We start from the raw sequence: 15,279 nt of genomic DNA on the forward strand, positions 1-15,279 counted from the left end.
CAGAAAGAATTGATTAAGAAATCTTTTTTAGAATACTATCAAAAATTATATAAGGGTACTAATATTCAAATTATAGATATAAATAATTATTTAGGCAAAGTTAACTTTCCTAAATTAACAGAAGATCAGGAAAAAAAGATTAACGGTTTAATTACTAAGGAAGAAATTGTTACAGCTATTAAACAATTGAAATTGGGCAAAGCGCCGGGTACGGATGGGTTGACATCTATTTATTATAAAGCTTTAGTAGAAGAGATGATTCAACCGTTGTGTGAACTGTTTAATAATTTATTACAGGGGTTAGAGATCCCTCCATCCTGGCGTAATGCATTTATATCATTGATTCCAAAAGATAGTCAAGATCTTACTTTGCCTAAAAATTATAGGCCTATATCTCTTTTAAATGTGGATTATAAAATTTTTGCAAAATTTTTAGCTAACAGGCTTATGGGGATCTTGCAGCAGTTTATACATAGGGATCAATCGGGTTTTATAACTGGAAGGTATATGAAGAATAACGTTAGACAAATTATTAATTTATTAGAGTATTTAGAAAAGAATAACCAAGTCTCTGCAGGCCTGATATTTTTGGATGCTGAAAAAGCCTTTGATCAAGTGAATTGGCAGTTTATGCTGTGTTTAATCAAGGAGATGAATTTTGGACAAAATATATTACAAGTATTATCCAATATATATCAAAAACAGACTGCTCAAATTATTGTAAATGGGGGTTTGTCAGAGGCTTTTGTAATAGAAAAAGGAACAAGACAGGGATGCCCGTTGTCTCCGTTATTGTTTGTTTTAACACTGGAAATTTTGTTGATTAAAATTCGGGAGTCTCAAGAAATAAAAGGAATAGAAATTAATAAAAAAGAATATAAATTAAGAGCCTTTGCAGATGACTTGGTTGTTACTTTGTCTCAACCTGTTTCTTCGGTGGTGAAATTATTACAATTGATTCAACAATATGGACGTGTTTCTGGCTTTAAAATTAATAATAATAAGACCAAAATATTAGCTAAAAATATGACTAATGGTGATAAACAGGCTCTAGTTAACTTAACAGACTTTGAAATTGTTGATAAGGTAAAATATTTGGGGGTTACATTATCTGCTTCTAATGTAAAATTGTATAAAAATAATTATGAAAAGCTGTGGATGGAGGTACAGAAGGATTTAAAAAACTGGAATAATTTACAGTTATCCCTTATGGGCAGAATTGCAGTTATTAAAATGAATGTCCTGCCAAAGTTTATTTTTTTGTTTCAAATGTTACCTATCTTAAAGAACGAACGTAATTTAGATGAATGGCAAAAAGGTATTAATAAATTTGTTTGGGCAGGGAAAAAACCAAGGGTGAAACTTAAAATAATGCAAGATTTTCGTGAGAGAGGTGGACTCAAGGTACCAAATATGAAATTGTATTATGATGCTGTAGTATTGACATTGATTAGCGACTGGGTGAATTTAACAAATACAGAAATACTTCATTTGGAAGGCTGGGACCTACTTTTTGGATGGCATGCCTATTTAATATTTAATAAAAAAGTGGATTGGGTTTTTAAGTCTCATATTATAAGAAACTCTTTGCTTAAGAGTGTGGAGAAAGTATTATAAAAGTGACTTCAAAATACCATTATGGGCTATACCTCGGCATGCCATAGAAGGTATAAGGAAAGGGGTAAATATGGACAAGGTCTCTTACGTACAGTTACTAAGATGGGATGGCCAAGACTGGCAGTTAAAATCTTTGGAAGAATTAACACATGAAAACTTAACTTATTCATGGTTCCAATATAGACAAATAGTGGATAGATGGAAGATGGATTGTAAAATGGGCTGGCTTAGAGAAGATGAAATTTTTTTAAAACAAGTAAGAGATCAAAGGCCAACCCATATTAAGAGAGTTTATGGGGTTTTAGTGGAATTAGATTCAGAACTTGAACTAGTTAAAGATTGTATGATTAAATGGGCACAGAATATTGGTGAAACGATTTCAATGGATACTTGGGAACTTATTTGGATAAGAAATGTTAAATTCACACAAGCGCAAAATTTAAGAGAGAATTTTTATAAGATGTTTTATAGATGGCACCTTGACCCAAAGAAAATGTCCATTATGTACCCTAATCTACAGCCGAAATGCTGGAGATGTGGATATTTGGATGCTACCTATTACCATATTTGGTGGACGTGTAAGCATATAAAAGCTTTTTGGATTAAGATATGGTGGAATATTCAAAGAATTTTTAAAAGGAGGGTAAAATTTACTCCGCAATTATTTTTACTAGGTATTGTTATTGACTGTGATGCTAAGGAGGTTATATTGATGTTAAATTTGATTACAGCCGCTAGGTTGTTAATAGGACAATATTGGAAGAAGGAATCTTTGCCTACTTTACAAGAATGGTTTCATAAAGTTTCGTATTTGGCAGAAATGGCAAAGATTTCGGCTTTCTTAAAGGAGCAATCTCAAGAAAAATTTTTTGCGGTATGGGAAAAATGGATAAATTTTATACAACATAATTTGGATATGGAAAAATATTATTTAGCCTTTTTATAATTTGTAATGATTGTTTTTTCTTTCTTTCTTTCTTCTTTTTCTTTTTTATATATATACATTTTTTACGTATTATTATTCATATATTTTTTTTTTATATATATGCTTTATTCTTCGTCTACTTTCTTCTTTCTTCTTTCTCTCTCTCTCTTCTTTTTTTATTTTTTTTTCCTTTTTAGTATATATTATTCATTTTAAAGTTTATGTTATGTATATTATTATTATATATATTATTACTGTGATTTTTATTTGTTAATATTTGTTAAATAATCCTATATTCAGTTCTGGGAAGTCGGGGGGGGGGTGGTTGGGGAGGGGGGGTGGATTCTTATTTGTAAAACTTTTGAAAAATTTCAATAAAAAAAAAAAAAAATATTTATTTTTTCCAATGTGATAAATCCTATTACACGTGAAATATTGCAGTTTTACATTTGGACTAACTGGCCAGTCATTATTTAAAATGGTAAACACCAGTCTGAGAAATAAGAATATGAAAAGGAGCATTGGCTAGAGTTAGGGAACTTTGGAAACTCTTGCATTAAACAGATTGTAAGATCTTTAATCATTCTTAGTTAATCAGCTAACTGGTTCAAGAATGTTTCATCCAATAATTATAGATTCTTATTACTGAACAAATCTTGTACATTTAATTTCACTATGACCTCTCCTTTTATTATTCTCATAAACATCCATACAGCGGGCTTTTTTTTCACTCACAGTGGGGTGGGTATGTCCATGTGTGTGTGTTTGAAAGGTATAGATTTATGAAAAGGTATAGATTTATGAAAAGATATTCCAAAAATAATTTATTAATGTTAAATATCTTTAGAAGACAATAGTTTTTGCTGCAGCAGACTATAAAGAAGCTATCCCCCCAAATTTACCCTGGTATCTTGTTTCCTAGGTTGGAATTCAAGTGCATCAGCTAGTTCCAGTTAATAAAGCAATTTCCATATCTTCCTCTAACACTTCGTTGCCTTCTGGGTTCTTGCCTGGTGGAGCTGATTCAATTATTGATTTTTTGCAAGTTCCAAAAGTTGTGAAGAAGTCCAAGAATAAAGAAGAAGAACACAAGGAAGGTTGGAAGATAAATAACATTTTGCTTGTAGTTTTTTTTTAAAGATAGCTTTTAAAATAAATTGTTATTCTTAGAAAACAGAGTTCCTATGTTACATTAATAGTTTTACCTTTTGCTGGAAAAGTTAGTTGAGTTACTATACATTTGTGGTTTTAGCTTGGTATTCTGAAGTGATTGAAAATGTTACCTTTTCATTGATAGTGTTTTTGGCTGCTGTGGATGTTGAAATATCTTCTACATCAAAAGCATGCACAGAGTTACCATCACAAGCAACTAAACTCCATCACATTACCAGCAAATCTGAGCCTAATACCAGTTTGAATGGCTTATATCCACCAATCAGTATAAAATCTAGGCTTAATTTAAGTATTGAAGTGCCATCAGCTTCCCAGGTAAAATTTCCTTTTATGTGGATAATATAAAATTAATTTTATGCCCCTTTCTTAATAAAGGATGCATAATGAATAGTTTGTGGCTGTTTATACTTAATGCTTAGTACTCCAGTGCATGTGTTTTTCCTGGGTTTGGTTTGAAAAATAATTTGTTTAATTGAATGGAAGAGAAAATGGTCTGAACTCCCTGCATGTCATGGCGGCATCTGAGTTACCCAAGCTTCATGAGCCTGACATTAGCACTGGGGGGGGGGGGAGGAAGATTGGAAGGTAAGTACCGGGGAGGGATGGCAGCCTTGCTGAGCCTTATGAAAAGACAGCCAAGGTCAACTAACGATATGCAGAGCTGGGAACTGAAGCACCTGATTGGATATTTGCAGATGGGGGGGGGCAGGGAGAGGGAACTTTACTTTTGTGTTGTTTGCATGGGAAAACCTCAGATTCAGCTTATGCTATTTCTGTATCCATTTCAACTTCAGTAAAGTATGCTCTTGGCAAAACAAATGGCCAAGAATTTTTCTTTGCTAGATAACTGTGTGGGACCGTTGACATTGGACAATAAGGAAAGAGCATTGCCACTCTCTTCCATCTGTTAGTCTATTGACTGAATTATTTCAGTCAATTATTAGCCATTTCTCTTTATATTTCATTTTTTTTAATTTTTATTTTTCCTTTTTCTCTTTACAAACAACAAAATACAAAGTACATTTTTTCTTTTTTCTTAACAATACTGTGTCCTATATCTCTTACATTTATTTACATTACTTCTCATACTTTTTTATTCCTCAATTCTAACCAATTGTAATACATGTCCCATATCTCATAAAATTCTGTAACTTCTTTGTCCTTTATTTCTAAGGTAAGTTTGTTCATCTCAGCACAATCTAATATCTTGTGTATAATTATTGCATTTGGTATGTTTTCCCTTTTCCAGCATTGTGCATATGCAATGCATGCTGCAGTTATTATATGTATAATGATTATTGAAATTTTTTTTCCATTTTTGAATTGATTATGCCTAAAAGAAATATTTCGGGTTTAAGTTCAATTAGTTGTTTTGTTATTTCCTATATCCATCTCCTTATCTGCTCCCAGTAGATCTTTGCTTTGGGGCATTGCCACCACATATGGTAAAATGTTCCTTCCAGATACATATTTTTATATATCTTGGCCAATCTCACCGGTGCTAAATGCCATCTGTAGAACATTTTATATTGGTTTTCTTTGTATGCAGTTGACAGCGTTAGTTTGTAATTTCTGTTCCATATTCTTTCCTATTCATCTAATTCTATATTTCTACCTATATTTCGTGCCCATGCTATTTATTTCTTCTTCCAATTCAACTTCTAATAAGAGTTTATAGGTTTTTGTTAAAAATTTTCCTCCCTTGTTTGTCAGTATTTTGTCCAATTGCTGTGGTATCAGACTTATTCCATACTCTTCCATGACTTTGCTATATTTTGCTTGTATCTGTATATATGGCCACCAATCAATAGTTATTTCCTGTTCTTTTACAGTAATTCATCTCTTGATCTTAGTTTCCATTGGTTATCTAATAATTCTTTATACCTTATCATCTTTGTTTTATCCAGTGTGTTTGGATGAATCATTGCCTCCATTGGTGAGATCCAAATTGGAATTTTCGTATAATATATTTTTTTAACTTTTTCCCATGTCCAAATTAATGCATCCCTTATCTGATGCCGGTAAAAGTATGTGTGGGATTTCTTATCTTTTCCCCATAAAAACGCATGCCATTCAGCCTGTACATCATGACCTTCAATTGTTAAAACCCTTTTGTTTTCTAAGTTTATCCAATCGCTGATCCAAAGCAACCCTGCTGCTTGGTAATAGATTTCTCATTTTGGGAGCTCAAGGCCACCTCTACTTCTACTGTCCTGTAACGCTTTAACATTTATTCATGCTTTTTTACCTAACTGTATAAATTTATTAATAATTTTGTTTAATTTGTCAAAAAAAAATTCCCCAATTTTATTGGAACTGTTTGAAATAGATATAACAATTTTGGTAGAATATTCATTTTAATCACCAAAATCCTTCCTAACAATGTTAATTATAATTTCTCCCAAATCTCTAAATCTTTTTTTATTTGTAGTATCAATTTTTATAATTATCTTCTTTTATTGAAGAACACCTTATGGTGAGCTAAATTCCTAAATATTTAATCTTTTTTACAACCTCAAATTTTCTTCTAATCCCCTTTTTTGTTTTTCAGTTGAATTTTTTACTAGTATTTTAGTCTTTGTTTATTTTTAGTCCCACCACCATTCCATATTTTTCTATTTCATTCATTAGAATATTACCTCTTTCTAATGGTTCCTCTATAAAAAACACCAAATCATCTGCAAATGCAAACGTATTCTTCTGTTTTAACCTTTAGTCCTTTTATCTCTTTGTTGTTTCTAATTTGAGTTAATAGCACTTCTAACGTTTTGTAATATATTTTATTGATTTTTTAAAAACATAAATCACTTAATTGTTGAACTGTGTTGTCTGGATTTACATTTATAAAGCAATCACTAACAATTGATTTCCATAATCCACATAATAGTTTTAGTTGATTTCCTCTTTTCCCACAAAATCCTCTTTTGCAAAACATTGAGTTAATACAATTCTTGTTTTGATAGATAACAATTAAATATATATATTTCCCCAATATTCCTAAAAATAATAATCTCATCAATATAATATTTCTTTTCTATCCGATCATTCTGGTTGCCTTATCATAGATCCTGTTACAGTCCTTATTTTAATTTTTTCTCCCACCAAATTTTAGATATTCTTACTGGTTAAGATTTTCTCAAAAATTAATTACATTTAAAAATTTGACTCTGTTTTTTTCTATATGAACCATCTCACACTTTTACATTTCCTAAGGGATAGATAAAACAGTGAAAAAAAAGAAAGAGCATGAGTAAAGAAACAAAAAATAACACCTTACTTAAAATATATATCCCTCCTAAGCTAATATATATTTGTTTCAAGATTTCTTATTCTTTATTAACCATAATTAAAAATGTTTAATCTTTAAATATTCCAATTAATAAATCTAATCATCTAATTCTTCAACTCTTATTCAAAACATTTTTAATCTATTACAATTTTCTTAAATTCAATCACATTTAAATATCTAAAACATTTCCTTTATCTAAGTCATTGCAACTTTTTTATATTACTCATATCAAGAAAGAGAATAAAAAAGTTGAAAAAAGCATATTATATTATTTAGGGAATTCATCCCTCTTAGAATGACATATATATTCCAAATCTTTTCTATTTCTTTAACCATATTCAAACAAATGTTTCTTTTTTAAGTGTTCTCTCTGGTAAGTCCCATCATCTATTTTCTGGGTTTCTACTGTATCTTTTTCCTTTGCCCAACATCTTTCATAATCAATGTATTTTGCTGAATCAAAAGGTTTTTCCATATGTTCGTAAATGTTATTCTAGAATATAAAAAGTAAATCAGGTGAAGTGTCTTTGTACAGGGCTTCTGCCTTTCCATGTTTGTTGAAGATCTTTTTCTTTCTCTCCGCTTCTCTTATCATTTCCTTTCTCTCCGATGTTCCTGACATCTCTACAGTCCATTTTATCCAATCTGTTTTTTTGTCCTCAGATTTATTTTGTAGTCTTATGGGATAAGTTTTTTCCAATTCTTGTAAAAAAAAATTTCCACTAGAATTAAATCATGTTTCTTTGTTTTGTTAAGTTCCATCTTTAAGTCTCTATTCTCAATTCTATATCCATTTATCTGTTTTATCTTCTCCTTCTCTGTTGTTGTTTTCTGGGAATTTTTTTGCTGTAGAGTTAATTTGGAAATAGATTGATTTATATTTTCAAAGTTATTTTGGATTTCTTTATGGTTTAAAGTCATTGTTGTTTGAAATAGTTGCAGTATATTATATATCTCCTCCTATGAAGTATTTATGTTTTCTTGGTATGTTCTTTCTACATGTCTCTGATCCATGATGGCCAAGAATTTGAGTTTTTCTCTTCCTTTCTTTTCTCTGTAAATATCTTTAGAGTCCCAATTAAATAGATATTTGTAATTCAAATAGTTCAAAAAAGGTTTTTTTTTCCTGAAATTTATAATACTCTTTGTCTGCAGCCTAGATTATTGTTTTTTTTTTTAAATCACAGCTGTTCTTTGTTGTTAAAGCTTTGAAGGTCACAGACACAGATTAGCTGTTCCCAGGTTTTGCCAAGTCTTATAGTCATAGCTGTCATAGTCTTCATCCTTCACTAGGTGTCAGCAACATTTCACTTCCATGTATTTTGATCCTCTATAAAAAGATTAATTCGCCGCTTCCATTAGTATAAGGGTGGGGCAGAAATCCCCCTTCTTTCCTTTTGGAGGTATTTTGCTTCTTGGGAATCTTTTCCAGGAAATTACATATAAAGTAGAAAAGAGAAGATCGGATTCCTCACGCTACTAGTAGCTTGGACTGGTCAATGCAAAACAGCCAGCCTTTCTCCTGTCGGGTTAGAAGGCAACACTGTTCCAGAATCGCTGGAGCACCCTTCTTTCTTTGCCACCTCTCCGGGCCCCCTGGCAGGGCGAAACTAGCCATGGGGGTGTGGAGAATCTGCAAGCTCGCGACTGGTCGCTACGGTGCAAAACCAGAAGTTAAGACTTAAGGATTTAGTTTAACTTGTCCTGAGCGTCTAGGATGCATTCACTTATGTTAGATGCTACTATTACATGTAGACATAGGTGCAAGAGAAGAACAGCTTCTTCCTTTTATACTCTAAAACATATTGTACTTGTTTATTTACCAAGCAAAGAGTAAAATATAGTGTTTCTGAGAAGAGTTCTGGGTTTAAGTTACATCAGATTTTCATTTCCACTTTCTTAAAGAAAACCACTATTAACATTTTTTTCTTCATAGCTTGATCAGTCTGTTTTGGAAGCATTGCCTTCTGATCTTCGAGAACAAATAGAACATGCATATTCTCTTCAACTAATAGATGCACATGATAATAGCAAGAAGGAACCAATAAATGGATACAATACTAGCTTTCCATCCCAGCCTGCTGGAACCGTTCTATTACAGATGCCAGATGAGAAAGAATCAAGCAGTAATGCTGGGATTAATATAATAGCACTCCCAGCATTTTCACAGGTAAATAATAATATGTATTAGTAGATTTAATGTGGTAGGCATTTTCTATAGAAGTTCTGTTAAATTTCTAGTTAGAAACACCATTAATATAAATATTTCTTACACTAAAGCCAAAACTCAGAAGTTTACACATTATAGTAATGTTTCAGTGATTTCATATCAGTGATATACTCACAAGAGGATGCTTTATTACTTAGGTGGATCCTGATGTTTTTGCTGCCCTTCCTTCAGAATTGCAGGAGGAACTTAAACAAGCATATGACCAAAGGCAAAATCATGTAGAGAACATATTACAGCAAACAAGTGCCACTGGTGAGTCTTTGAATGCAGTCCTGTCAAATAATTGCGTGTAATCTTTTTTATTGCAGCAAATTTGTGTTACAATGGCTATGTCATGGTTATTTCTTTAATCATAAAATACTATGCAATTCTCAGTCTTATTTCTTTCTTCTTAGCATCAAAGAATCCGGTTACAAAAAGTAAGAAAAGAACTAGAAAGAAAATCCAGGTCAGCCCAGTAAAAAAGAACCTTAGTCCTTTCAAAAACAAGTGTTTGGGTAACCCTGCAAAAAATATGGTTGTTTCTGTTGGAAGTCCTCAGAAATTAATAGATAACTTCTTGAAACAGGAAAAAGCAATCAGTGACAATCCTCAGGTAACTTTATAAGATAATGCAGCATTTCAGTATGTTTAAACTCATTCTGATTTAAACTAATAAATTTCTTATTTTTCTGGGGTTCTTGTGCTTGGGCTTATTAAATGTTTCCTATTGAGAAGACAAGAAATTTTTATTTTTATATATCTTTCTGGATAGATGGAAGAAATACAAGCTATTACAAATCCTTCCAGTCCATCTATTTCACAGCCATTATCGTCTACCACAATTTGGCCTCAAGCACCTAATCTAGCAGGAGCTATTGAGTTTAACGATGTAAAGGCCTTGCTTAAGGAATGGATTACAACTATATCAGGTAAACTCTAGGTGTATTACTTTTTAATGAAAGAGTTGGTGTATCTTGTAAGTAAACTTAATTGAAACAAAGCTACATTTCATGTTTGTACTGGATGTCATCAAATATTTGCATTCTATAACCCTGGTATCATTATTTTTGAATAGAAGAGGAGATTCAATATTTAAAATAGTTTAATTGATTCTTAATGTTATTTACTATACTTTTTAAGAGCTACTGTGGGTTTCCACTATTGCCTGCATTCTGTAGTCTTCAAAGGATATTTCTCTTAAAATGCCAGAGAAGTGTCTCTTCCAGTATACATATTTCAAATTAGACAATGTTCAAAATCACACAAGATTTTGTATACATAATAAAACACAAGCAGCTTACTTTACTCACTTGAAAGAGGCAGATTTTTTGTTTTAAAAGGAATGTCAATTTACATCAGCATCAAAACATCCTTTAATTTAAAGCTGCTTAATTTCTGTTGCTTCTAAGAGACATCCTATAAATTATGTATAATTTTGCAGATCCCATGGAGGAAGACATTTTGCAAGTTGTGAAGTATTGTACTGATCTGATAGAAGAAAAGGATTTAGAAAAGCTGGATCTAGTTATAAAGTACATGAAAAGGTAATTAGAGGCTAACGTATTTTTGATATATAGAAATAAAAAATCCAGATATTGAAAATAAGTTATAAAACTTTTAAGAATTTCAGGTAATGATTCTTTATACTTGCATATCTTGCATTTGTCATGTTATTTTCCACACAATTGAATATCTGGGACTTGTTCATTTGTGGTACTACATCCATTATTTATTGTGGATTGATTTCTCTGCATTATACTGGTGGGTTTGCCCTTGCAATGTTCTGGAAGATTTCTGAGAGGAAGCCTGTATGGCAGTCCTGCCTCTCTTCTGCCTGCTTTGTGTTGTTGTTGTTAATTGCGAAGTTATTTTCCACCATAATTTGCAAATAAATTCTTTCCAAATCAGACAATGTGATTGTCTGGATTTGTTTGCTCATTTTGTCTCTCATAGTTGAGGTCTACCTATGATGACAATTACAGGCCTCTCTCATCTTTTTAAGTGGGAGAACTTGCACAATTGGTGGCTGACTAAATACTTTTTTGCCCCACTGTATATATTGTTGTTAATTGCGAAGTCGTGTCCGACCCATCGCGACCCCATGGACAACGCTCCTCCAGGTCTTCCTATCCTCTACCGTCTTCTGGAGTCCATTTAAGTTCACACCTACTGCTTCAGTGACTCCATCCAGCCATCTCATTCTCTGTTGTCCCTTTCTTCTATTGCCCTCAATATTTCCCAGCATTAGGTCCTTCTCCAGTGAGTCCTTCCTTCTCATTAGGTGGCCAAAGTATTTGAGTTTCAACTTCAGGATCTGGCCTTCTAAAGAGCAGTCGGGGTTGATCTCTTCTAGGACTGACCGGTTTGAACACCTTGCAGTCCAAGGGACTCGCAAGAGTCTTCTCCAGCACCATAGTTCAAAGGCCTCAATTCTTTGGCGCTCAGCCTTTCTTATGGTCCAAATTTCACAGCCATACATGCAACTGGGAAAGCCATGGCCTGGACTATACGCACTTTTGTTGGCAGGGTGATGTCTCTGCTTTTTAGTATGCTGTCTAGATTTGCCATAGCTTTCCTCCCCAGGAGCAAGCGTCTTTTAATTTCTTGGCTGCAGTCCCCATCTGAGGTTATCTTGGAGCCCAGAAAAATAAAATCTGTCACTACCTCCATTTCTTCCCCATCTATTTGCCAGGAACTGAGAGGGCCGGATGCCATGATTTTGGTTTTCTTAATGTTGAGTTTCAAGCCAACTTTTGCACTCTCCTTCTTCACCCGCATCAAGAGGCTCTTTAGTTCCTTTTCACTTTCTGCCTGCTTTGTGTTAACTTGCCTCAAATCTCCTGCATTGCAATATTATTCCAGATTTATTAGGATATTAGATCACCAACTTTATTAGGAGTGTTCTCTATGATTTTGTATTCTGAATATAGACACATGAAGAATATGGGGAGTTTTCCTTTTTTCCCCATTTTTTTCTATTAAAATGTTTTTTTTTTCCTTTTGTTCCCAGCTTTTTTACCATATGGCCAAGGCCCACTGTTTCTCTGAAATTTCACATATGCTGCGGCTTCTGTCCACAAACCCTTTCTGTTTAGCAGGATATTGTGTGGATTCCTATCCATTGCCCAAAGTATTAGAATAAAATTTAAGCACTGTGAAACTACTTCTGTTTGGCAAAAAAAAAATAATCCTGTTTTATTATTTTATTCAAGAAATTGTTCACTTAAGCAATTAAACTTGTTAAACAATTAGAGGTTTCTTTGCCATCTTTATGGAAGTTTATTTACTTCCCCTTTCTCCCTTTCATGCCTATTGATGGTTCGTCTGTCCCATTCCCTTCTTCCATAACCAATATTTCCACCCCCACGATAGGATTAAATGGCTTGAAAGAAAATTGAATTACAACATCAGTAGGAAGTATTAGGAGCTTCTATCTATTCATCTCTTACATCTGTTGTAATCTTCCTCTTGGCTTTGGTTTGTCAAACAAGTATTCAGCCATCAAGAATCAATCCTGGTTTATCTGATTAGTACTGTGGTGAAGTTGCACTTAATATGATCACCTTTTCCTAAGAGCTTTAAATTCTACCTTTCCCAGGCAACTTTATTATCATTTTTCTACTCCAGTTCTTTTAGATGTTTGGAATCTTCCTTATGTGATTGCAAGTGAAATGCAGCTTATCTGTTTACAGTAACAAAGCTGCAACTTTGTGAACCACATTTTGATATAAAATCAGCACAATGCACAGGCTACAAACAAAACAACTGTTTGTTTCTCTATAACTAGTTGAATGGCTCCAGGATTTCACATAACCCACCTGCCATAATTTCTTGCATGTGCTCCTTCTGCTAAGCTGCCCTAATTGTTAAGGAATTGAGGAGATAGCAGGCCTGAATAAACCTCTACAAATGGATAAGATTTCAGACAAGAGGTTAGCTAGAACGTGTTCTGAAATGTTCTACAAATGTGCAAACCCATCAGTTTGTATGCTCAGAATAATCCTAGTTATAGATAAGGAGTTGGAGTTGTTCTATTCTTTGAATTGTTCTCATTAAATACCAGTTATACTGTTCCTTATAAAAGTTCTGTAAATTTGTAAACTGACAAATATTTTGACTACATTTCATAGTTTAAATCTCATGATTTAATACCTAATTACAGAATGCATAATTTTGTATGTTTGTCTTGGCCACTTTATATTTATTTTTAAAATCATCTTGCATAGACATTTTAGCTAAGTGTATATGTTTGCATGTATTTTTCCATCAACAATATTTTAAGTATTTTCACACAAGAAAGCAACAGGACCAGGGCTGTTCCAGCTCAAATCTTGCTCTGTAATCTGTGAAAAAGTGTGATGATGATTTTTCCTTTCTATTCTATCACTTTTTTTTATCTCCACAGGCTAATGCAGCAGTCTGTAGAATCAGTATGGAACATGGCATTTGATTTCATTCTTGACAATGTTCAAGTTGTTCTGCAACAAACTTATGGAAGCACATTAAAAATTATCTGATCTTGTAGAAAAGGATATGGCAAGAGCCTGGAGCTCTCTGATAGCTGTACCATAAGTGCTTGTGAGGTATTTGCAAAGTGCATGACATTAAGCTAAGTTTTTATAAGTTGATTTTTTTTTAAAGGAGAAGGTGTTTTGTACATTTTCTTTCAGCAAAGTGCCAAAATTTGTCAGTATTGCATGTAAATAATTGTGTTTAAATTCTTTTATTATAGTATAGAATCAATTTACAAAATGTTTGTTTATAAAAGTTTTATGGATTTTTACAGTGAAGTGTTTACAATTGTTTAATAAAGAATTGTATGTAATTTGTACATATCTTGTTTCACTAGTTTAATTTTCTTTCCTAAATGCTATAAATTTGAACAATTAATATTAGTTTTCATATTTTCATTGGCTAAACATTTATTTTCATGCTCAGTTATTTCACAGTGGCAGAAGGCTCTCTGAAAAGTGCTTATCTAGTAATTTGGACTTTTTAAAAAAAGAAAATCATTATTATTGGAGTATAAACATGAACAACAAAATCCTGGCATTGCACTTCTGTCTCATAATTGGCTAAATCTGATAATATTAATGCAGCTGGTCTGTTCCTACTATTTTTCTTTAATATCAAACACATGTAAGAGACATGTTTCTATTCACAAAATATTTAATTTTCATTACTAATAACAGTTTTCCTTCTATTTAAAGAGATTGTGTTATAGCGGTTTACTGAAATCTTTAAAAATTTAAAGGAAAGAAGAACGTCATTGGATTAGGTCAAGTGGCTGATCTTACACTTTAGCAAATGGACTTCTTTTTGCATCCACACTACTAGTAGCTGGCTGACAAAACATTCTCAACAAGTAGTCCTCAATGGTACTACATCAATATGGAGAGAAGTAAGCAATGGGGTACCACAGGGTTCCATCTTAGGCCCAGTACTCTTCAATATCTTCATTAATGACTTAGATGAGAAAATAGAAAGGAAACTCATCAAATTTGCAGATGACACTAAACTGGTAGGAATAGCCAACACTCCAGAAGACAAGCTCAGGATCCAAAAAGATCTTGACAAATTTGAACAATGGGCCCTATCCAACAAAAAGAGTTTTAATGTGGAGAAAAGCAAAGTTTTACATTTAGGCAGGAAAAATCAAAGGTTTAAGTACAGATTAGGTGAGACCTGGCTCAAAAACAGTAACTGTGAGAGGGACCTTGGAGTCCTAATGAACGATCACTTGACTATGAGTCAGCAGTGTGCAGCAGCCGCCAAAAAAGCTAACACACTCCTGGATAGTATAAACAGAGGCATAGAATCAAGTTCACGCAAAGTGTTAGTACCTCTTTATAAAACCCTAGTGAGACCATACCTGGAATACTCAACCAATTTTGGTCACTATATTACAAAAAAGATACTGAGACTTTGGAAAAAGTGCAGAGAAGAGCAACTAACACGATCAGGGGCCTAGAGACTAAAACATATGAAGAATGGCTGCAGGACCTGGGTTTAGCTAGTCTAAAGAAAAGAAGAAATAGGGTGACATGATAGTATTCCAGTATT

The 15,279-nt window shown here is 32.9% G+C and overlaps 1 protein-coding gene across 2 annotated transcripts in view; it reads left to right on the top strand.

Annotated features, from left to right (window-relative positions):
* The window catches only part of REV1 (REV1 DNA directed polymerase), a 79,397-nt gene extending 65,131 nt beyond the window's left edge, over positions 1–14,266 (top strand). For both annotated transcript variants that reach the window (XM_039340580.1, XM_039340581.1), the window contains 8 exons: positions 3,465–3,639; positions 3,840–4,030; positions 8,941–9,174; positions 9,372–9,486; positions 9,630–9,829; positions 9,989–10,145; positions 10,658–10,760; positions 13,622–14,266. In XM_039340580.1, coding sequence (XP_039196514.1) covers positions 3,465–3,639; positions 3,840–4,030; positions 8,941–9,174; positions 9,372–9,486; positions 9,630–9,829; positions 9,989–10,145; positions 10,658–10,760; positions 13,622–13,733 — 1,287 coding nt within the window. In that variant the 3' untranslated portion in view covers positions 13,734–14,266. The remainder of the gene's footprint in view (positions 1–3,464; positions 3,640–3,839; positions 4,031–8,940; positions 9,175–9,371; positions 9,487–9,629; positions 9,830–9,988; positions 10,146–10,657; positions 10,761–13,621) is intronic.
* The last annotated feature ends 1,013 nt before the right edge of the window (positions 14,267–15,279 follow it).

Source organism: Crotalus tigris, unplaced genomic scaffold (assembly GCF_016545835.1).
Source record: "Crotalus tigris isolate CLP2741 ecotype Arizona unplaced genomic scaffold, ASM1654583v1 scf7180000017753.6788120, whole genome shotgun sequence".
NCBI classification, from domain to species: Eukaryota; Metazoa; Chordata; class Lepidosauria; order Squamata; family Viperidae; genus Crotalus; species Crotalus tigris.